At 46.1% G+C, this 22,370-nt stretch overlaps 3 protein-coding genes across 3 annotated transcripts in view; 2 read left to right on the plus strand and 1 right to left on the minus strand.

Moving 5' to 3' along the window:
* Positions 1-2,804, plus strand: part of LOC135820656 (unconventional myosin-Ia-like) — a 31,822-nt gene extending 29,018 nt beyond the window's left edge. Inside the window, exons 26-27 of the mRNA XM_065333682.1 lie at positions 490-651; positions 2,165-2,804. Coding sequence (XP_065189754.1) covers positions 490-651; positions 2,165-2,284 — 282 coding nt within the window. The 3' untranslated portion in view covers positions 2,285-2,804. The remainder of the gene's footprint in view (positions 1-489; positions 652-2,164) is intronic.
* Positions 2,805-6,858: 4,054 nt separating this feature from the next.
* On the minus strand, positions 6,859-12,557 carry LOC135820679 (guanine nucleotide-binding protein subunit beta-1). The gene is made up of 9 exons (XM_065333692.1): positions 12,252-12,557; positions 12,112-12,150; positions 11,808-11,914; positions 11,614-11,677; positions 11,089-11,251; positions 9,688-9,884; positions 9,266-9,337; positions 8,324-8,401; positions 6,859-7,844 (listed from the first exon to the last, which is right to left on the minus strand). The coding sequence occupies exons 1-9, from the start codon at positions 12,309-12,311 to the stop codon at positions 7,599-7,601; spliced, it is 1,026 nt and encodes a 341-aa protein (XP_065189764.1). The 5' UTR covers positions 12,312-12,557; the 3' UTR covers positions 6,859-7,598.
* Positions 12,558-12,658: 101 nt separating this feature from the next.
* On the plus strand, positions 12,659-20,379 carry LOC135820667 (solute carrier family 35 member F6-like). Its single transcript, XM_065333687.1, has 5 exons — positions 12,659-12,985; positions 15,913-16,132; positions 16,994-17,281; positions 17,624-17,767; positions 19,094-20,379. Exons 1-5 carry the CDS (start codon positions 12,906-12,908, stop codon positions 19,646-19,648), a joined length of 1,287 nt encoding a protein of 428 aa, XP_065189759.1. The 5' UTR covers positions 12,659-12,905; the 3' UTR covers positions 19,649-20,379.
* Positions 20,380-22,370: the final 1,991 nt, after the last annotated feature.

The raw sequence follows: 22,370 nt of genomic DNA on the forward strand, positions 1-22,370 counted from the left end.
GTCTGTCGCCATGTAAAGGCGGTAGTACCCCATAAAATGAACCACTTCCTTGCTGTCCGCAGTTCCTGACACAACAGTACAGAAGGGTGTGCATTGGTAGGTAAGCAACTGCAGTGAAACCTGTGCTTAGCCACAGCCCCCATGGCGGGCACAGAACCTGTGCTTAGCCACAGCCCCCATGGCATGCACAGAACCTGTGCTTAGCCACAGCCCCCATGGCGTGCACAGAACCTGTGCTTAGCCACAGCCCCATGGCACGCACAGAACCTGTGCTTAGCCACAGCCCCCATGGCATGCATAGAACCTGTGCTTAGCCACAGCCCCCATGGCGGGCACAGAACCTGTGCTTAGCCACAGCCCCCATGGCATGCACAGAAATATCAGTCTTTACAGACACGTGGTCTTTGAACACGGGCTGAAATGTTTGAGAGGCATCACTTTGGTACTGAATGAGTGTTATCATGTTGCTGTGCTGCTTCCACCACACAGGCTGGAGAGGACACCGTTGGTCGTCTCGAGTACGACGGTGACAATCTTGTGCCGGAGTTTGTGGCACGGCTGCAGGAAGCTTACATGAAGCAAACCGGGGGCAAGCCACTGCCAGTGATCATCAGCCAAGACCCCGCCATTGACTACAACAACTCTGGAAAGGTCAGCAACACCCAAGCATAGCTGTGGTACTGCTAACGCTCTCACCGATTCAACTGAAATCCTGCAGCGTGGGAGTGGGACTGCGCGCATCTTGTAATTAATTCTGTGTCGCCAAGGGTTTGGGTTGGCAGAAGCCTCAAAATATTAATATTTTATGCCTTCCCTGCTGGACGCTGTGCATGAAAGGAGATTCACTCTCGATTGCACAGATAAAAGCAATGTTGAATTTCACTACCCGCCTGACCATATGTCATGCACAGCAAGGAGTTGCAATCTTGGCCGCTCCCTAAAAGCAATGAGTTCTGGTTTTGAATGGCCAGGAGTTACGCACATGCTAAAAGAAACCAGGGAGCGTTGCTGCAGTGTGCGTGTGCGCGTGTGGGTGCCACGGTGTGTGTGTGCAGGCGCGTACGCAGGGGGGGGGGGGGGTTCCCGTTGCCCGGAAACCCCCCAAATGTTCCAAACAAGCAACGTTTTTGGGCATTTTTTGGTAGGGCGCATGATCGATCTGGCAAGAATGCAAACCTTCAAAAGATCGTAACTCAGTCAAATCTCGCTCAAACCAATGATTCAAATATCCAGGTCGAATAGAAAATTCTCAGCTGTCGGTTGAAACAATTTGCGAAGCGCTGCGAGCAATGTATCGTGAGATAAATCATTCGTAAGTTGAGCCGCGATCTCGGCAATTCAAAAGCGCACAGTGCGACTTGAGTATCGAGAATTTGAGATTTTCGTCGCGCTGATTTGCTCAAATTTGCAGGGGCTTTACTTGTGATATTTTCAAGAGTACACAGCAAAAAAATCGAAACTCTGCGATCAAGAAAAACGAAATCGCCGGAGCAGGACGCGTTTGGGCCTGCTTGGGGCATTTTTCGCACCGTCGCTGCACTCTACCGCGCTGGATATGTACATGACTGTACTGTGTCCTAGCTATCGGGGTCGACCTCATTCTCTCCCTGGTACCTTTCCACTTCCAGGAAGCCCAAGATTATGAAGATTGAGTGAGTAGAACTGAAGTTATGATCCAAACAACACGAAAAAATGCATAATTTTGAAAATTTCCTAGGGCTCTTTAGAAAGGGTTAAAACATTAAAACTCATTGTTTGGGATTCGGTTGGAAACCCCCCTAGAGGTGACCCTGCGTACGCGCCTGTGTGTGTGTGTGCGCGTGCGTGGGTGTTAGGGTACATGCGTGTGTGCGCGTGCGTGCATTTGTGCACATGCATGTGGCTCTACTGGTGACATCAAGTGTCCATAACCCCAAGAGAGTGCAACTCTGTACATGGGGATCCGTGCGGCGGAATTCCAACATTACGTTGAAAATGCGCTTGTACTACTCCCTGGTTCGAAGCACCGCAAGATGCGGAGTTTTCATCCTCTGTGCCTCAGCGGCATGACGTAATGTTGGAATTCCGCCGCGCAGTAGGCCTACAGCAGCCAGACCCTAGTTGTCCATTCTTGGGGTTATGGACTCTTGGTGACATGTACCTGAATACTCTCTTGCTCCTGTAGGCTGGGCAGGCCAAGGCTCTCACATTCATTCCTGGCCAAGTTGATGCGGTGGACGGCAAGCCTTCTTCCACGTGCATCTTGACTTCTAACTCGGTGACCTACATGTTGACAGCCAAGTAATCGGAGCCATTAGCTGCTGATTGTGCCTGTTTGGCAGGTCTCCGAATGCTGTTGCTGAAAACCTGGTGTGGGTATGGCACTGGTCTGCTGGCATTTACAGTAGATGCCTTACTTGATAATTTAGTTCTTGAGATCTCATTCTTTTGTGTTATCAATATGCATGTCTACTTACAGGAAGCATGCAGCAACGGCATAACCACATCTCCTTTGCTATTACTAGGAGTTTCGTGTTTAAAAAAAGAAAAAAAAGAACACAAGATAGCACAGCCTGAATTAACGTTATTAGACACATGTGCATGATTTAGAAAGTATTTATCTGGCGTGGAGACTGAGTGTTTGAAAGAAAGTGGGTAACACTGTAACCTGTACTGCTGCCATGCGGCAGAGGTGCACCATTCCCATGTGCATCCTACGTGGCCTGTCCTAAGGCCAATGCACCTCTTTCTTTTTCTACATGGCAATCTGGCACGTGCAGTGTATCTTTTCAATGCTGCTCAAGGAATAGCTTTTCATGCCTTCAGTTCTATCTTGTGCCGGGAGTGCTTGATGCCTGAGGATTCTGCTCACAGCTCCAGGTTTATGGGGAACAAGTCAAGCAACCATGGCATGATTGTGAAGACAGAGCAAGACAAGCATGCAGGTAATCATCCATCATGTTGCAGTGGTGGATGGCCTATAAGCCTTATGCACGTTGTACAGAGGAACGAAATCTCGTAGAATCTCGTAGAATCCCGTAGGCCTGGTTGGGTGTTGAATGTGCAGGACCCTATTGTGTTTTCTGCTATTTCCACTAAGAAATGGGCCCTGGAGGCATTTCATACGAAAACTTTTTCTGACTAAGATCTAGCTAGTTGTTAGTTCTAACCAAAGTGAAGAAGCTAGAAAAGCTAAAATTGGTCAAATGCACATGCATAGCACACAATGAACACCCAACCGGATCTGTACACACCTAGGCTACGGTCCTAGTGCAGAACTTCGTACATCTGTACAACGTGCATAAGGTCTATTATAATACCACACTCGGACGTACATGGACGTTCTTGGCATATACCGTATTTTTCCGGTTGTAAGTCGACCTTTTACGACTTAAAATAGAAGGAGAAAGGGTGGGGGTCGACTTACAACCGGGATTCGACTTATAACCGGGAACTATCAGTATCTTACACAAAATGACCTGCACTGCATGCACCATGTTTACACATTTTTGCCAGTTTATTGGCCTTTTTCAAGGATTGGGACGTTATATCCTCCAATGAGGAATGTTTACATGATTTGTTGATGTGTTAGTAGCAGGAGGTGGTTAGTAGTGCTTCTTTGGGTGAAAACTTTAAAACGCAGAATTGAGACCTTCAGATAGGGGGGTCGACTTACAACCGGTAAAATACGGTATCTAGGCCAGGGCGTACCCATGGACTCATAATTTTCGACATACTTGTAGAACACCTCAGTGTAGCTGGGTACAAGGTTTCCTGATGTATCTTTTCCCAGCCAAAATGCTCGACACCACATTATCTCTTTTAAAACTGTCAAATCCTATACATGTATATAATTATAGGCTTTTTCAAAAATCATGATCATGCCACCCCCCGGGATAAGTCGTGTGCCCGAATTGTACTGTAAGGTGTTAGGGCAGCATCCGTTGGCTCTCTTCAGAAGTTTTCAAGAGTGCCAGTGTTACCGCTTGACTTATAGAGATGTTTTAGGGAGGACATTTCAGTATTTTTACAGATCCTACACAGGTCGTCCCTCGTCACAAGTTAATACATTATCTCTGGGGCTTGACAAATGTTATGTATTAACAGGGTTTATGTACTAAACTTTGTGTGACGAAAGTGTGCGTTACTTGCTTGTGTACGAGTACCAGAATTTTTCACTTTTTCAACTTTTCTGAGTGTTTCTTGCTACCATGACTAGGGCTAGGGAGCGAGATTCTTGATTCCCTCGATATAACATAAAAAATAATTATGTTATAACGGTCACAGTCAGCGAAGATTCTACAGTATATGGTCCATGCCCAGCCGCGCCTGTACAATCACTCGTGAAAAAAAACAGAGCTTTGTCGGTTTGTGATGTGCATTCTGAATTCTGAGCTAATTGTGTCCACAAGTAGAAACTAGAACACGATGTGCCTCCACTGGAAGGCGAAAAGACCAACGTACAGTCCTTACTAGCTGCTGCACGCGATCGATTTTTATGGCGCTCGCTTGTTCATACTTGCTCTGTGACGCCCCGACGGTCTTAGGGCTATGGGCTTGTGATGATGATGATGATGATGATGAGGTAGGTGGCATGCGGGTACTGAGAAATGTTATGTACTAATGCATGGGGTTTATGGGCTAACGAATTATGAACTAACCGGCAAAATTTGTATGGAAGTGACCACATTTCGTCCGGGACTTGAGATTTCATGTGTACTATTATAAACGGGGTTTATGTACTAACCGGACTCGTACTAAAGGGGGACGACCTGTATGTTGCGGATTTCTGTTCGACTATGATTTACGCATGTTGTTGTATTCGGTTCTTGTCTTGTGGAGTCCAGTGTCTGATGTCATATATGGTCTAAGTGTACGTGCGAGTATGGTGTGATGTGTGACGTTTATGGTATGTGGTGCATGCAAGAGTACGCGTTGTCAGAATGTGAGGATCTGCTTCTGTCTGTGTGAGAGTGACTGTCAGTGCTAGTTTGGTCTGGGAATGAGAGTCATGTGTGATTCGTCCATGGTCTGGTTGTCTTGGTCTTGGTCATGTGTTCTGTACATATTAGTCCCTGATTGGTCGTCCCGATTTGTCGTCGCAATATTACTGCTCAGTGTTCTTGTTGTTTTCTTTGAGTCTTTTCCTGGGAGTCTTTCCCGTTGTCTTTTTGTTGAGTCTTGTTTTCGTCTTTCTCCTCCTCTGCCCTCGCCGTTTATTATTGACAAGTGAATACTAGTATTGAAGCTAACTGAACGGTGTGTTGCTGTGTGGCGGGGGAGGGGGAGAAGGCAATACTATTTCTACTTCATGTATATAGGATTTGAGTTTTCTGCAGTATCCAGAGTGTTGTAGTGGATGCAGATGATGATAGAACTGGCAGGGAAAGCAGTATAGAAGTCCTCGGTACACTGAATGAGTACAAAGATACCATGAATAGAAGTCTGTGATTGACTGAGGTGTACTTCCACAGGTTGACACATCTAGTGCTTTTAACTGTACTATGGCGGAAGTTTCACCCGGAAAATTGGCCGATCGGCTTGAAATTCCCATGGGAGTGCATCGAAAACTGTTCCAAACACCTCATGAAACTCATTTCATCAATTTGTATAGGTTTGCATAGGTTGTTTATCAAAATCCTTTAGCCAGAAACCAAATCCTATAGGATTTGCTGGTGACAGTTTAAGAGATACATATACATCTACAAAAAAATTGTGGCCGCTATGATAAAATTAATAATCTTGTTGTGATCTCTACTCGCCCAGTCGTGTTGATACAGTCAGACCTCGCTTACTACTAGTATCTGGATCCCTCGCCATGCCCTACATATACATCTGGAAAAAAATAGCTGGTTGCAGATTTACAGCATACGTGATGCATCCAACATAACCGGTGTTCGGTTATCCGGGTATTTTGCATTTGGGAGGGGTCAAATGTCATTTCCATGCTTATCACACATTAATTGCATGGATCCCATTACAAGTGCAGTCAAGGAGGTTTACATTAGGGTGCGTTCTTAAATCCTCTCGGAAAATTTGGAGACTCTCCGAAAAGTTCGAGAGCTGTTCTTATATCCTCTCCGACTTTTAGGAGGCTCTCCAAAGCTCTCCAAGCTTCAGAGGTGGTTGAAACTTGGAGATTCCCGCGGTTTGGGATCAGCGCATGCGAACTACGACTAAAAGCCACGTGTTCATCATGAGTGTACGCATTTCCCTTTTCGCATACGCACATACATTCATCTCTCAAGATCGCGGCCCCTTTGACGCTTCATTTTGCTTGACATGTGCAAAATACTCCGAGACCCGTTCTTGAGTAATCCCAGTTTCTTCGACTTCTCTTTTCTTCTTCTTCTTCTAGAAGCTAGAGAATATAAGAACGCACCCTTATATTCCCTGATTCTGATTTGTCCACGTCTCGTGCAGTATTTTCAGCAATACTGCACTGGCGGAGGCCCTTAGCAGTTCGTACGCGGCCGGCCATCTAACAATATGGCGGCGATTTTTGGCGAAAATCGCGTTTATGCGATTTTACAAGTGGAATTGAACATACGGCGAAGCAGGTAAAAACCAATAGATCAAGCAGCGCAAGCTTCAAACAACAAAACCTTCTTGTTCAGTTTAGGTCTTTGTCGAGTCTTGATGGTGCATCGCGATTTCAGTTTGCGACAAGACTGGCCCCAATTCAGAAAATAGAGCATCATATCTGCCATGTCGTGAAGACATTGCACCAAATTGTACATTTCTGGCCATACATGGAATGATTGATTCAGAGAGGAACAGAACGGAAAAAAATGCTCCACAAAAGGCATCACACAGGCATTCGGTGGACTGTCCTGACTTGGGCGACGTTTTTTTCACCACACGCACAAACACGAGATATAACATGTACATCAGTCATCAGTCAGTGTTGCTGGGATTGATAGGAATTAGACACAAAGTCAGCCATATAACAAGGCTAACCAACAGCTCCCGCAACATAGCTCTGTAGTGAGACAGCAAAGTCGAAGGTTGAAATACGGAATATGTGAAAATTGGTTGGAAAGCTAATTACAATATACAACGACGACACATTGAGAAACAAAAGTCGGAGGAAAAAAAAGGCACGTAAGAGCGTGAACCCACTACAGTAAACAGAGGGAGGAGATAGGACAGATATGATGCGGAAGACCTGTTGCTTGAGCTGGAGATAAGAACATTACCTATTTGTGTGGCTACACAAAACGATTGCCAAAAACCAAAAGATGTGATAAGATATGTAGAGTGTTATGACTTAGTTTGACCCCAATGTATGAGCGGAGTGCAGCATGCAACTAGTTTCAATTGGGGGAATGGGGGGAGACAATGACACAGTTGTTCCATGACCGGAACGAGCCGAAACAACAACTGAGGGGAGCGGCAGACAAAAAGTCACGCCATGCATTTTGTATTTTCAAAGAGAAGCACCATCTACAAGTATGAGGGTATGTAAATGCAGTAAGCCTACCATTGACTGTACTACCACGATAACCAGTGTAGGTCACAGAGCCAGAGACTGGACGGAGGCTTTATCGCTGCTGCTTCTCGGCTTGTATGTAACTAAAGGCTTGCGCAAGGGGGTGCCACATACAATATTCTTCACATTAGTTCCAAATCTTCAAGAAGCTATCCCAGCTGCCAGTGCACACAGCAAGACCATCCTCTGTCACACCCAAGCAGCTGACTCTGTTGTCATGACCAGCAAGAACACCAACACGTTCTCCTCGGAGAGTGTCCCAGATATTGCAATTGAAATCGTCGTAACCAGCGAATAGCAATCGTCCACTGCGAGAGAAGGCAACCGATGTGATGCCGCAAATAATGTTGTCGTGGGCGTACGTAATAAGTTCCTGGATGGGACAAAGAAACAAAGCAAAAGAGAACAATACAATTCAAACATGCCAATCTTCCATCAATCCTAAAGAAATTGCTAGATGCCACCAATAGCCTAGGAGATTTAAAAAAATCCATACATTCCTGGGCAGGTATTCGAACACTTCCGGTCAAGGTGGTTTGAAGATATGTATGATTATCCAGGGGGCTCTTCCATCCTTAGAGCAATGCGGTCTCTTTTCCAATATTTGTACTCTTATCGCTAGGAAGCAGAGCAGGTGTATCTACATACAAAGTTGTGCAGCAGCCCAGAAACTCGAAAAAGCAACAGAAAATCTACCAATGTATGGGTAAAATCAGGATTCGGATGACTGGGATAGGATTGTAGTCGGTTTCACAAATCTGCACAAAACACTACTCACCAAACTAGGCAAGTACGCATTGAAGTGTACCAGACAAAACTATGATGATTTTGACCAACAAAAAATGAACCTACCTGGTCAGCACGGATATCGAAGAGGCGGCATGTCGCATCATCAGATCCAGTGGCGATGGCATGTCCATTAGGGAAAAACTGCAAGCAAAAAAGGCAATAGAGAACAGAGACAAATTAAACAAATCCGCTACTCAAAGAAGGCAAAATTACCAACTACCGTAAAGTACCGTTGATCCGCCCCCACGCCATTTCGCTTCCCAGCTGGGTTTTCGGCAGGGGGCGGGAATTAGATCAAGGCTGTCAAGTGCAGTACGATGTACAACAACGTAGAGGACCAGACTCAATGTGCTGGATTGTGCACATTTTGATCCTGGATTGGCAAGTATTGTGTACAGCAGTGCATGCGTCGGTTCAACATCGTATTTCGTTGTATACGCCGAAGTCGCTTCACAAGGAGAAAATCGACAGGGGGCGGGAATTAGAGAGGGGGCGGATCAACGGTACTTTACGGTACAACGAATATACACAGTTGTACTACATACTGTACAGGCAGAAAATTTAGTCGGTCAGTATTTTCGTCCAACTCCAAAGAAAGGGATTTCGTCCGGTTGAAAATTTAGTCCATGGACTAAAACAGTGTATTGAAACGCTGTACAAATCGACATTCGTCCGTCATTTAATTTAGTCTCAAAGCTCCTTGGACGAAAAAGACGAAATTAAATTCCAGATGAATATTTCTGCTTGTACAGTAAAATCCAACCCCCAGTGCATATCACCGCACCCAGGCTCAGACGAGCGCGTGTAACTCATGAAATATCCCAAACAGCAAGGGTTACAATAACCAAACATCGAAAACTAAACGTACAGAGTGATTGTACATTTTATAAACAACTGTGTCGCAGGTTCCTCTTCACTTTCTAGCCATTAGGTATTTTCCTGGAAGACTTTCCAAAAGCAAACCTTTATGTAGAATACAGCAGTACAGCACAAGGCAGCACTTACGGCCACAGCGTTGATATCGGACTCGTGACCAGTGAATGTTTGTGCGCAGTTACCACTGCGGATATCCCACAACTGCAACACACAAAGCAATGTGCAGGCACAAAACAGGCACCATACTTGAGTCACACACAAGCAATGAAGGGAATGAATTGAAATAATCTTCGACAAAACATCGCAGATCAACAGGAAGATGACTAACAGTGATACACAAAGACCGGCACTGTTGTTGCAATACTAGTAGTACCCGATGTAAACGCGGTGCAGGACCATTGACACACTGGGTATAGAGAGAACACAAGTTTCTTGCTGGGAATGAGTCTCACGCTAAGGCGGTCATCAACATCAAGCTCAGAGTCCCAGCAATAAACTCCGTTCCCAATGTATAACGGTATGATGTATACCATCAGTTAAGCAACTCATACCTTTGCGGCGGAATCACAGGCACCAGAGATGAAGGTATTCTGGTCTGGAGCCAGAGAAATGCTCATGACATCACCAGTATGGCCCTGGAAGGATGTGGTCGATTGTCCGGTCTCAATATCCCACAAGCAGCAGTTCATGTCACCAGAACTGGTCAGGATCCGCTGATCATCAAGGAAGCGACAGCAGCTAAGATAACCTGCAAGCAGACAATCAGGGAAGATGTGCAAGATATGACCAACACAATACATTAGCGAGATGTGCATAATACATATTCAAGGGAATTAGCATCAAGAATATATAATTTGAAAGAACATAACACACAACCAAAAAGCATGGACATCCCGCACCTCTATCCAGAGCTAGCCTATAGCACCACTCCCTTGATGTGACATGGCTCAAACGTCACAAGCAAATATAGCAAGTAATAGTTATCCCCCCCCCCCCCCCCGAGTGGTTTCAGGTACACTTTTATGGGCGCTATGCATGCAGCACACCAGAAACAGGGTACACTGTCACATGTGAATTTCTGTTTTTGAGGACTGCACAAACCCATGTGCTACTACTGCATCAAGCGTGGAACGTTCCTATGCTGCATACGATTGCATCACTCAAGTAGGCGTGGGGCAAGAACAGTCTCAGGGCAACTAAAGTACCAACGGATGTGGTGCTAGAGTAGCCTGAACTAAATATCACTACAATTTTATAATATCCTAGGCTAGGTGGAATAAAGCAGCACACATTTAATAATAGACAAGAATAAGGTCATGTTACTGATTGCATGATTAGAAGTGGGAAATGCTCAGTTCCAAAGAATAATTGAACGACACGTGGGACTGATGGGCCCACCCCCACCAAACACAGCCAAGACCCCCCCCCCCCTGAACTAGACAGCTAAACACAACTATAGTTACTTCACACTGATAAAGCGCAATGTCCAACAGCCCTGAATTGCCCATTTCAGTGTACTTCTAAACACCACACGACTTGGTTCTATGCATTGTCGAGTGTGTACTGTTTGTTCCTTGATTTCTTTAGGAAAGCTGATTCAAATCGACAGCCAATGGCAAAGCTCATCTACCAGAGTAGATAGTCACGGAGCACGAGCAGCACTTCAACAGAATGTTGAGATTATTCAGCTATTCAACCAGCCATATCTGCATGGGCCATGTGACATAGTGACAGTGTACTTCACTTTCGCCACTTGCACTACTGAGATAAAGCTAGCAACGACTCACTACATCAATGCAACTGAAATCCAGAACCACGGGAACAACACTCAACAGCCACAAGGGCAGAGCACAGAAGAAGTCTCAAGACACATACAACTGAATGACAGCCCAGGATCGTGTAAGGACGGCTGTGACTTGTGCACTCAAACAGTCAGCACAGCACAAGCTTACCGGTGTGGCCAGGTAGCTCCCTGCTCACTCGTACATTTCCCTCCCGAGTTTTCAAGCTGTAGATAGAGCAAATATTATCCAGTCCTCCACATGCGACGAAGTTGCCAGAAGGTGCATACGCACAGGTCATCACCCACGAAGATCGCAGTGGGATCGCGTGAACCTGCACACCAAGAGCACACACAGGCCAAAATAGCAACATCGTTATCTACAACTGTAACATACAGGCAGTGTCCACTACAGCCACCACCACGAAGTCAGGAAGGCAAGGTTGATCATAAAGCCTCCGCCAATACGAAAACAGCGGAATTGTAAGTCGGATCCAATAAGCAAAGACAACTCAAAACAGAAAGTCTAGAGTTGGCTTCGTTCTGGCATACGGAATCTTCTAGCGCAAATGGCTAGGACTCAGCATCCTGCTATTCAAGGGAGGTTACAGAAAACAGCCCAGTACTGTCAGTAGCTCGGTGATGCAAACAATGCAAAGAAAACTCAGCGACGAGAAGCAAGCACACGCACACACACCTTGTTCGTGGTGTGGCCATCCCAAACGATGAGTTTGCCATCCTGAGATGCACTGACAAGGTACCTGCAAACGAAAAACAGAGAATACCGTACCGACAGTTCAAGTATGGCAAGATAAGTGTCCATTCAAGTGAACTGTAAGTATCTCTTCCTTCTCAGAAAGCTCCAGCAAAGGCCTTGGAATGACGACTAACCTGGAGTCCTTCGCCCAGTGCATAGCATAAATTTTAGCTAAATGACCACGCAGGGTCTTGCGGTTCCTTGGCTGGATGCGACCAACTCCTTCGATGTCATTTGCGACCTGTTCCGTACACAAAACATAAAGAAAGAGCTACTGAAAACTCGATTCGAATTCCGAATCGTATACCTTCGCATTGAATACAGCCAGACCAAGTTGAGGGACAAGAGAACAGTACATTACAAAATAACGAGAGAAGCATCTCTACGCCCCAGCATACAGCGAGTCCAGTTCGCCCCCGCAAACATATCAGAACGTACCTGAAGGAGAGTTGTATCCGATGCAGCTTTTCTCGCATCCTTCAAGCAATAAGGAACAGAACCGACAAACAGCCACACAAGGTGTTTGCTTTTTGGACTTGGCCCAGTACTGTAGTCAACACTACACGATTCTCCGTTACCTTGATCTGATTCTTCAGCGCCTCGGCCTCCTGACGGAGTTGATCTAGTTCGGAACTCATCCCGTCCTCGGCAGGGGACAACTGCTCTCAGTTACTAAAAACGCCAAGCGCAAACTGGACGCCACTTCGATCAACGAAGTGAGCGAATATCCCTCGGCAATACGTCTGTGTTCTATCTGGACCGTGAACTATGCCGCAACGGCAACACTGGACAGCTCAACTACCCTCAACTTACAAAGCAGATCTACTTGCAGCCTCACTGCCCTCAGCCTCCCTTTGCAAGTAGAAATTCAGCTGCTGATCAGTTCAAAGGCAGCAGGCGTTTCTCCGCGCAAGCGCGTCATAATAGAAAATGGCGACGATCACATCACTGCATGCATGCATGCTAGCGCTGCAGTTTCGTGGCGCGGCGCTCTTTTCGCCTTTTCAGGCTGTGTCGCCCACGCGCCAGCAACAAAGATCAAGAGCACTGGAGAGTGGAGACATCGCATGTGTTTCTTGTTGAGCTAACCGTATTACCCGAACTTCTGAAGATTTCGTCTTTGTCTCCCATAGTTAGGCCTGTTAGTCGGGCAGGTACTTTTTTTGGAAGTCAGAGACGTTTAGTTTTAGTTCATCGCTGGAGTGCAGTATCACCGGTAGTTTTGCTTAGCCATGGCAGTGAGTAGGGGAGTAAAAATTGCCATCGCCCTTCTTATGGTCGTCACGGGTTGTATCAACACTTTGTCTACAAAGTAAGTATTAGTTAGTTGGCTGTTTGTGTGTGCGTGTACTCGTGGTGTATCGCTGTGTGTTATGTTTTTAAAAAAATGCTGGTACTGATGATCTGTGTTTGTGGGTTGATCCGGAACCTTCTGAGTATTGCCGAGCTCGCAAGTTTGAAAAGATATCTTGGTTGTGTTCGAAACACGATGTCTGTGTAAGGTTCAATCCCCCTTTCAAGTTTCTTGAGATATGGTTGCCTTTTGTCCCTATGCAAGTGGTTTGGAACCCGGGACAATTGCTACGCCACCTGTAGCAAAGCTGTAGGTGTGTTATCCAGCTGCTGTTCGTGGCAGTCAATGCAACAGTACATGTGGGGTGACCAGAAGTTCAAACTTCATACCCTGATTCTGAATATGTGCGCTGCACGGTTCAACGGTTTGGCAAATTACCCTTGCCTTGGACATGGCCCTACACACTAGCATGGATGGGGGGGGGGGGGGTTGAGCTCAGACTGCCAGATCCCTCCATGCATTCTACACCACGTAATAATGGGCGCTTTTCTCACCCTGCGACCAAAACACGCTTCCGTGTGGTCAAGCGGCCATATTGCAGGGCAACAGCATACACATGACCTAAACGTCACAATTACGTTTCAAACTTGACTGAAGGCTCAAGCGGGGTGCCATGACTATGGACGTCTAGTCGTATGGACGCAAAACGTATTTCGAATGAAACCGGGCCAGAATCAATGTGCGTGCCCATCGGTAGGAAATTTAGAACTACTTCAATGGCGAGGAAAACTGCCCCTTGTGAAGAAGAACAAATCGGCCATCCGCCAGTGTTGAGGTTTGTTTTTTCGTCCCGGTTTGGCATGAAATAAGAATGCTCATTGCCTGTAAAAACTCATTTAGTACACTTGTAGTGATTTGAACTTGACCTTTAAACAATTTTTCCGAACGTCAAGAAATTTGGAAGCGCAGCGCCTCTCTTTGGCATTTTTAGGCGGCGTGTAAGCGCAACCATCACCGTTCTGCATCATGCTCTCGTTTGGGCGCGAGCGTCTTGCCGCAGTGTGAGCACGCCCTTAACAGTGATAAACTGATAATGCAGTGCATGTATTGCATGTGGTCCTGTCGCGGTACTGCAGGATGTTAACGCGAAAAAAAAGGTTCCTTGCTTTTTGAATTATTACGCGCAAATGGTTCTGGCCTGAAGGATTCTCTTCTTGTTGGAAATTTCGCTCTAGTGTTTGATACGACGTGAAAATGGCTGTCGCGTTGTCGTTGAACCCTGAGCGCGAGGCACCTGAATACTAGCAGTCACAGTTAAAATAATAGAGCATGGTAACGCCCATTTAACTGAGTGGCATGCCGTAGCTAGGACTGCGTTCTTGGTCGCGGAGAGTCGGACTCCGTTATTGGTCACAGAGAGTCGGACAACATGCTCTTTGGCCATTACCTCTTCCCTGCTGGTGAAAAAAGTATTCCTAGCGTGAGCGTATGCATCACAGTTTTGCAAAGTACAATAGGTATCGGTTATAGCGTGGGTGTTTGAAAAACGACTTTCTATTCTTATTTCCGATGTTTCTTACACACGATAAATCAAGTGTGGCATATCACATGCATGTGCGCATGTGGCTGGTCATAGTCCCATAGGCTTACCATGTGGCTATGTAAAATGAGTTACACGACCACAACGGTTGAATCTGCAGCACTACGAAGCAACGAGAGTCAGATCAGAACGGAATTGGACAGATGTTATTACTACAGGCGATACACTTTGTACTAATCTGGCATGTTTGCTACACAAAGTCTATTCTTAGGACCGATATATTCTACAGTGCTGGCAACTGAAATCCGACCCCCTTGCCGCCGCGCCGGCAAGGGGGTCGGATTTCAGTTGCCAGCACTGTACTATGGGATAAAATTGCTTGTAAGAATAGACGTGCACTTGAAATCCATGTTCTGATTATGAAACACATGAGAGTTCACTCTTGTAGGCAGTATATTCTTTTACACGACCACGCTATAACCGATACGCACTGTACAACAATTTGAAATGCCCACCGGGTAGCAGAGATTCTCACCCGTCAGCTCGGAAAAACTCCCAGGTCGATACGAGCTAGTATAATGGCGTGGCGAGCGCTCGAACTTTTGCTTCATTATCACGTGTCAGCAAAGTGCAAAATTCGTTCAAAAGTGGGATTTCCCCTGTTTCCTGCCCATGGAGCGTATGACATCACGCTTAGCGCTTGTTGTCACGACTTTTGTGAGTTTGTTAGAAAATTTGAATGATTTTGAGCCAGCACAAGTGAAATGGCGAGACAAGAACAATTCCCGGTTTTGGACTTGGTATTCACGTAGCTTTCCTGGCGTGCAGCAACAGACAGCAGAGAGAGGGAGAGAGAAAAATTGTTTACCACTCTCAGTACCATTCATAGCACCAGTGCGCAGGATGTGTGAAAGCAAGGTGTCAGCAATAGTCTAAACTAATCCCCATGAGCAATTTTGAGGAGCTGGAGAGTGTGTTCTGTGGTACTGCCAAAAGAGAACGAGAAGAAGAGATGATAACGGGAAATGTACATGTACATGTCGATGGGTTTGTGCCCACTCCCGAATCCGAGCATACCATATTTTCTGGAGTGTAAGCCGCACCCGTTTTTTGTTGTCACGAAATACAGACATTTACCATGTATTTCACGGTTCATTGGACCATCGTAGTATAAGCTGCATCGGCTCTACTTTCCCAGGGGTGCGGATAATTGACACTCTTCTGTACATTGCATGCGTGCCTATGTCTGCAGCTCAGTGTCGTAGCCTTCTCCAATCTGTTTCTTCAGAATGAAATGATGGAGGTCTTTTACTTCAGATGGTTTTGAAATGCACAATAGGCATTGCTATTGATTCTCTGATGACCTTCGTGTTTGCTGGCATTGCTGGTATTTTTGGTGATTCAGATGGGCAGACAAGATGATGGCTCCCGGTGTTCCTGGTGTGCACGCCACTGGTGACGGCAGTTGTCCGAATGAAACCCTTTATATTGAGAACTACCTCAACACGACACACCCGAAGCCGATTGAAGATACGTGTCAAGTGTTTTTGAAAGGTGAAAACTGCACTGATTATCCGTATGACAACTCAACGTATTGCCATGAGTTCTCCCATCCTTTCCTTCAGGTCAGTCCTCCTGTGTGGTTGTTTCTCTTCGAGATAATGTGTGTGCGTGTGTGCGTGTGCGTGCGTGCGTGTTGTCAGTTAGTCCTATTCTTTGTTGTTCTAAGTCCATACTTTACTGCTCGCTGAATGCCTTGTACAGGTGGAATCCTGATAATTCGAATAATTATGGCTTAATTCGAACATCCCGCTTAATTAGAAGTTTTTCCAGGACCGATTTCTAGCAGTACGATTCCCACATAAAATTTTCTGATAATTCGAACCTCGAACTGGACATGTCCGGTTAATTAGAAGTCCCACAGATTCCACTTACATAGAAAATGTGTGGGATTTGTGCTGATAATTCGAAGTTAGCAAAGTGTAATTCGAAGTTCACTGTACACTGTACTGGTCAGTTCAGTTTGCACGAGCAGGCTGTGCCGGTCAGTTCAGTGTCCGTAAAATTTGTGTCTAAGGTCCATAGCGCAACTCTGCGCGACCATGAGAGCATTTTGACATACATATTGTCTTGTGGGTTCATGTTTGGGTAATTAGAATGTCCGGATAATTAGAAGTTTTTTCCTGGCATTTTGAGGTTCGAATTATCAGGATTTCACCTGTAGTGTCATACCTGTGCTCATCTTGCGTCGTGGTGATTGTCCAGCACGTTATCCCGGCCGTCTCCCTTAAACCCTGTTAGAAGTTACTGTAGTAGACACAAGTAGTGCATGCTCGTGAAGTCTGCAAGGTCCATGGTCTGGAACACCATGCTTCCTTAACCATACGTCTTCATTTCCCCTCCCAAGTCAACTGCCAGCTGCCTGTGTGCAGCACACACTTGGACATGCTGTTGCTTCCTATTATGTGCTGTGCTCCACTGTGCAGGCGGTGGGTATGTTTGTTGGCGAGTTCAGCTGCTGGATCGTGTTCAAGTTGATTCAAAGCGGCGTTTGCCTGGCCGCAGCGGAGCGAGAGCGCAAGCGCACTGAACAGCCGCCAGCTCAGTTCAACCCGATCATCTTTCTCGTGCCGGCCTGCTGTGATATCTGTGGCACGTCCATGATGTACATTGGACTCACCTTGACGTTTGCGAGCAGCTTTCAGATGTTGCGTGCGGCCGTGATTATCTTCACTGGCTTCGTTTCCATGGTCTTCTTGGGCAAGCGCCTGAAGGTGAGTCCGATTTCCATGACACCTGGTTCACTCTTTTTTTTCATGGTGTCGTAATTCCTGCAACGCTGTATGAAGCAGTTGATGAACTTGATGATAAAGATGCTCACATGGCTACATGTAGTATCGCAGTCAATATGTGAACATCGTTTTATTATCCCTGCTCACGTACTACAGTAGATCCCTGACAAGTCGTGCCCCATGGGGAATAGGAGAGTGTACTTACTGTCTCCGGGAGCTCTTATCTGAACATGCTTCAATCTAGGGCACTGCACCTGAACGTCTTATCACTCTTGCTGCCTTACCAACCATTGTTTTTGTTCTGCTTTGTGTTTTGTTTGGTAGCCTCATGAGTGGGGAGGTATGGTTGTTGTGGTGATTGGATTGGTTGTTGTCGGTTTGAGTGACACGCTCTTCGGCAACGAAGGAGCCAGCGCTCAGTCCAAGAGCAACCGTCTCACAGGTGACATCATCATTGTTCTTGCCCAGGTAAGGAGCACCTTGCTGCTATTGTGAGTTTGCGTGTGTGTAGAGGGGGGGGGGGGGGCGTGGGTGTCGGTGCATGAAAGTTCGTTTACAGGCTTCTAGTGCAGCGCTCTGTGTGATATGCATACATGCAGTCCACCGCAGGACATTGCTCTATCTCCCGTATCGGGCGCTTAATGTGCTGCTATTTTCCCGGCTGCCTTTAATACGGGCCGTGCCGTCCAAGGTTACGAATAATATTTTCGAAACGAAAAGATTTCGTTTGGGGGTGGGTGGGTTTGATGGAAATTCATTTTGAAAATAATTATTGAATGCAGATGGAGAATGTCCAGTTACTTTTGGGTGTCGAAAATTGCCATCAATATTTTATTGGAATTCGTTTTACCTGCAGAAAAGGTGGGTGGGTGGGGGCGGAAAATACAAAAACTTTTCGTTTTGTAAAAACAATCGGTAACCCCGGACGGCCCCTTAGGGGCCGTCCGTAAATATCGATGTTTTTTTAGAGACGATATTGGTGCTTCTCTCCCTTGACCCCCCTCCCTCCCCCCAGAAGACGCACATGTACATCTAGATCATGGAATCAATATTTTTGGATGCTCATGAAGTGCCCAGGATGTTGAGGGTCCGGTGTAGGCGTGAAAATCCCGCCGCACTCACGCAATAGCTGCATCGCCTGGGGGGAGCGAACCGGGTCGGCGCTGCAGTGCTCACAGCCATCGTGTACTGGTGTAGCCAAAGCGGCTACGCTCGGGCTTGAATTTTTTCAAATCCTTGTTCAGACAGTGAAGACTGGAAACTCTTGTGGAGTTCGTCCGTGTTTGTTCGCACTGCCTCTACGTCTTGAAAAAGGTCTCCTGCAGGCATCGTTCGGCCGATTTCCACAATCAATAGCTCATTCTTTTGCTCTTGAAATTCGCCATGGGCGTACAGCTTCCAATTTTTGATTTTGTTCTTGTGTCGCGAGTTTTAGCTCCGCGAACGGAAGCTGGTTTCACATTTCTTGTACAGGGATCGGCGAAACTTCAGATATTTACATCGATATTTTTCTGATGCTCGAAAAGACGCACATGGCTCAAACCCCCTCCCCCCCCAGACGCACCAATATCGTCTCTAAAAAAACATCGATATTTACGGACGGCCCCTTACAACTCTGTCCACTTCTCTTTATCTTTTGTTCAGACTGTCTCATATTATTCATCTTCCTGTAATGCTGTATATCACCATGATCACCCTCTACTCTTACGTACTTGCCATTGTGTGGTGGCCTGTCATACCAAAGTAGTGGCGTCTCATTGCATTTCCTTTTGTATCTCCTCTGTGTTTTTGTAGCTGATTGTTGCATTCCAAATGACGTGGGAGGAGAAATTTGTCAAGAAGTACAATGTCCCCGCTTTGCAGGCTGTTGGCTGGGAAGGCATCTTTGGCTTCTGCATCTTGTCAACCTTGCTGATTCCCTTTTACTTCATCCCTTTCTCCATCAATGGCTTGGAGCCTGCTCGTTTTGAGGATGCTCTTGATGGCTTCAGGCAGATTGGCAACAACAACCTTATCCTGGCTGGTGTGCTGCTCAACATCATCAGCATTGCTTTCTTCAACTTTGCTGGCATCTCTGTCACCAAGATGATCAGTGCAGTGACACGCATGGTGTTGGACAGTGTGCGCACCCTCTTCATCTGGGCTTTCTCCCTTGCTGTTGGCTGGCAGAAGTTCCAGTATCTGCAGCCTATCGGCTTTGTCATTCTGGTTGCCGGCATGGTCATCTACCACTTGGATGATTTCCGTCCCTACTTTACCCGTAGGCGTGGTACGTCTGAGCTTGATCCGTTGCTTGTCAATGATGCTAATCTCTCTGCGTCTGGTGAACAACGGCGCTCCTACTCATAGTGGGTCCACTTCTCATGCCAAGAGCGTGCATCTGCTTCTCTCCTATTGTTCTTTTTCCCATGCCGCTTCGGTATGGAAGTTACATGGATGGATAGCGATCGCGTACTACAGTCTCCGGCTGCTGCAATATTAACGACCCCCCGGTGGAGGTGGTAGTGTGGTAGTGCTGTGACTACTCCTCAGACAGCTTGGTGGCGATGCTGCTGCTGCTGCTCATTCGTCCACGGTGCTTGTCTGTGTGCAGACAAATTTCTAATGGACATAGATCGTCATGTCCTTGCTGATCTACTAATTCTACGGCGATCCTCTTCACTGACATTCTACGGCGATCCTCTTCACTGACATTCTATGGCGTAGTGAATCGCCATACCCAGTCAGTTTGCCACGCTACTCAGGGTCCTGCAGCCATTGCGGTTTGCTGTGGCCTGCGTATCTGCTGCCGTGCATTCCCCTGGGTGCAATGCTGTTGGTGTTACTTGATACAAGCTCAAGTTCATCTGCTTGGTTGTGCTCTCGTGATTCGCACCATTACAACTATTAGAGTAACCTCTCTTGACAGCTTCAATCATGATGTCTCTTGTCATTGGGAACGTTGCATTATTTTCTCAATTTCCTCTTTTATAAGGATGCCTTTGACTTTGATCACTTTTGGTGAGCGTACTATTTTTAATACAAGATTGCCTCGAACTAAATTGAGTTGATGCCTGAATCTTGTATGCAGGTGATTTCAAGCACTACAGGTTTGTTGTCGGTGTGTGTGTGTGTGGAGGGGATGTCTGTGCCTTTGCGTCAAGATCTGCACAGTTAACTGGCTCTGCTTGTGACCATTTCTTTCCTGGCGTGTGGCACTGATGGGCCAACGAGCACGTTTTCACGACTTGAACTCATAGCTACGAGTGCTTCGAAGTAGTGATTTCAGGGGGAGGTCTGAGGCTTTGGAGTCCTGTATCTCTTTAGGAGTTTTTATGCTGTTCTTTTGTGTGTAGGCTGACTGTTATCATCCTGCATTTTGCAGGCAAGGATGGTGACACGGTGCATGCAAGACTTCCCTGCCTGGACACGACACCACACCAGGGGGTTGTCAAATATTGCCATTAATTTTCATAACGCCCTGCACCATGCTGTACGCACTTAGATCGTATTGTACCAGTACGAGCAAGAATACATAAAAATATGTACTCTTGCCAGTCTTGGTACGAGCAAGACAAAGCAAGGATTTTTGCGTTGCCCTGGCCGCGCCCTTGGAAAGCCGCGGATGGAATTCGCAGAAAAAATCTCGAGCTATTCATCATCACCAACATCATCAACAAGGACTCCAAAATAATTTAATTCATGAACGGGCATTCTCTTGAATTTCTTCAAATGAATTACTGCTACAAGCAACCAGGACAGAAAACCAGGGAGTAGTACAATACCGGTATTGTACTACTCCCTGACCAGAACCAAAGAAAAAAAAGGATGAGTAACGTTAGCATCACAAGGTCGGGAGCCCCTTAGCATATTGCTGCCGGCTGCATGTGCTGACACGGGCAGAGGCATGACTTTGCCGTTGCATGCCTGTAGGCCATTTAGGTAATGGTTTCTTGTAGAGCTTTTGTATTCAATCTTACATTTCAATCCGTTCTCAAATCACAATGGTGGTAACCATTTCAACCAGGTTGAGAAATTTAGCGAAGAATTTGCGCACAAGGGGAGATAAGAAAAACTTGAAGGGGGAAAGAGAGAAAGCTGAGGGTGAGAAGTGAGACAAGAGGAACTAAACACACACACACACACACACACACACACACACACACACACACACACCAAAATGGATGCCATCCATTTTGGTGTGTGTGTTTAGTTCCTCTTGTGGTGAGGGGTGTCAGACTCAGTAAACAACTGGAGAGATATTACATTATATTTTGTTTACACAAAGGTGGCTGCGTAGCCTACAGTCCATTCATAAAAAAATGGGTCCTGGCTCTGGCGAGCTCCCGTATTTGGCGATTTTTCGTGATTTCATCGTACACAGTGCAGTGCTGCGAACTTTGAAATTTGAAAAAGGGTCCAAAAAGGGTGCCTGAACTGGGGTTCGAACCGCAGAATGCACTGTTGCAGGCGGGGTCAAACGGCCTGGATTTTGATGGTTTTTCCCAATTCAGTGCTTTTGGGGCAAAACCTGGCCGAAATCCTATTCTTGCTATGGCTTGCTTTTTGGACAAAAAAACTTCAGAAACATAATTGGAAGAGGATTCCATATGGGATTGCAGAAAAAAATTCTAAAAAAACTCAACGTTTGACCCATTTGTGGCCAAAAGCTAGAAGTTCATTTTTTTCTGAATGGACTGTATATACACTGTAAATAGCTTCTAACACTTTCAGATGGGTGGGACCAGGAGCACGTAACACTGCCCAGCCGCCTTTGTGTAAACAAAAGAAACATGTAATATCTCTCTCAAGTTGTGTTTTGGTTCCTCTTGTCTCACTTCTCACCCTCTCTTTCCCTTTTTATTATCTCCTCTTGTGCGTAAATACTTCGCTTAATTTCTCCCCCACTGGTAGTTGTATTGGTTACCACCCTTGTGACGCTACTCATCCTTATGTTTCTTTGCTTCTGGTTGCTTGTAATTATTCATTTGAAGAGAATGCCCGAAAACTGGTTCCTGAATTCGGGGTCCTTATTGATGATGATGGTGATGCTTGAGATTTGTAATTTTTCTATCCCTGATAGTGATAAGCT

This window comes from Sycon ciliatum, chromosome 1 (assembly GCF_964019385.1).
Source record: "Sycon ciliatum chromosome 1, ocSycCili1.1, whole genome shotgun sequence".
Classification (NCBI taxonomy): Eukaryota; Metazoa; Porifera; class Calcarea; order Leucosolenida; family Sycettidae; genus Sycon; species Sycon ciliatum.

Coding starts and splice junctions, on each gene's coding strand:
- LOC135820679 (XM_065333692.1), bottom strand. CDS start 12,311: ATGAGTTCCGAACTAGATCAACTCCGTCAGGAGGCCGAGGCGCTGAAG. Junction 8,402..9,265: donor CCGATATCAACGCTGTGGCC/GTAAGTGCTGCC, acceptor TTTTGCTTGCAG/TTTTTCCCTAATGGACATGC. Junction 7,845..8,323: donor TCGATATCCGTGCTGACCAG/GTAGGTTCATTT, acceptor TGTCCCATCCAG/GAACTTATTACGTACGCCCA.
- LOC135820667 (XM_065333687.1), top strand. CDS start 12,906: ATGGCAGTGAGTAGGGGAGTAAAAATTGCCATCGCCCTTCTTATGGTC. Junction 16,133..16,993: donor TCTCCCATCCTTTCCTTCAG/GTCAGTCCTCCT, acceptor TCCACTGTGCAG/GCGGTGGGTATGTTTGTTGG. Junction 17,768..19,093: donor TCATCATTGTTCTTGCCCAG/GTAAGGAGCACC, acceptor GTGTTTTTGTAG/CTGATTGTTGCATTCCAAAT.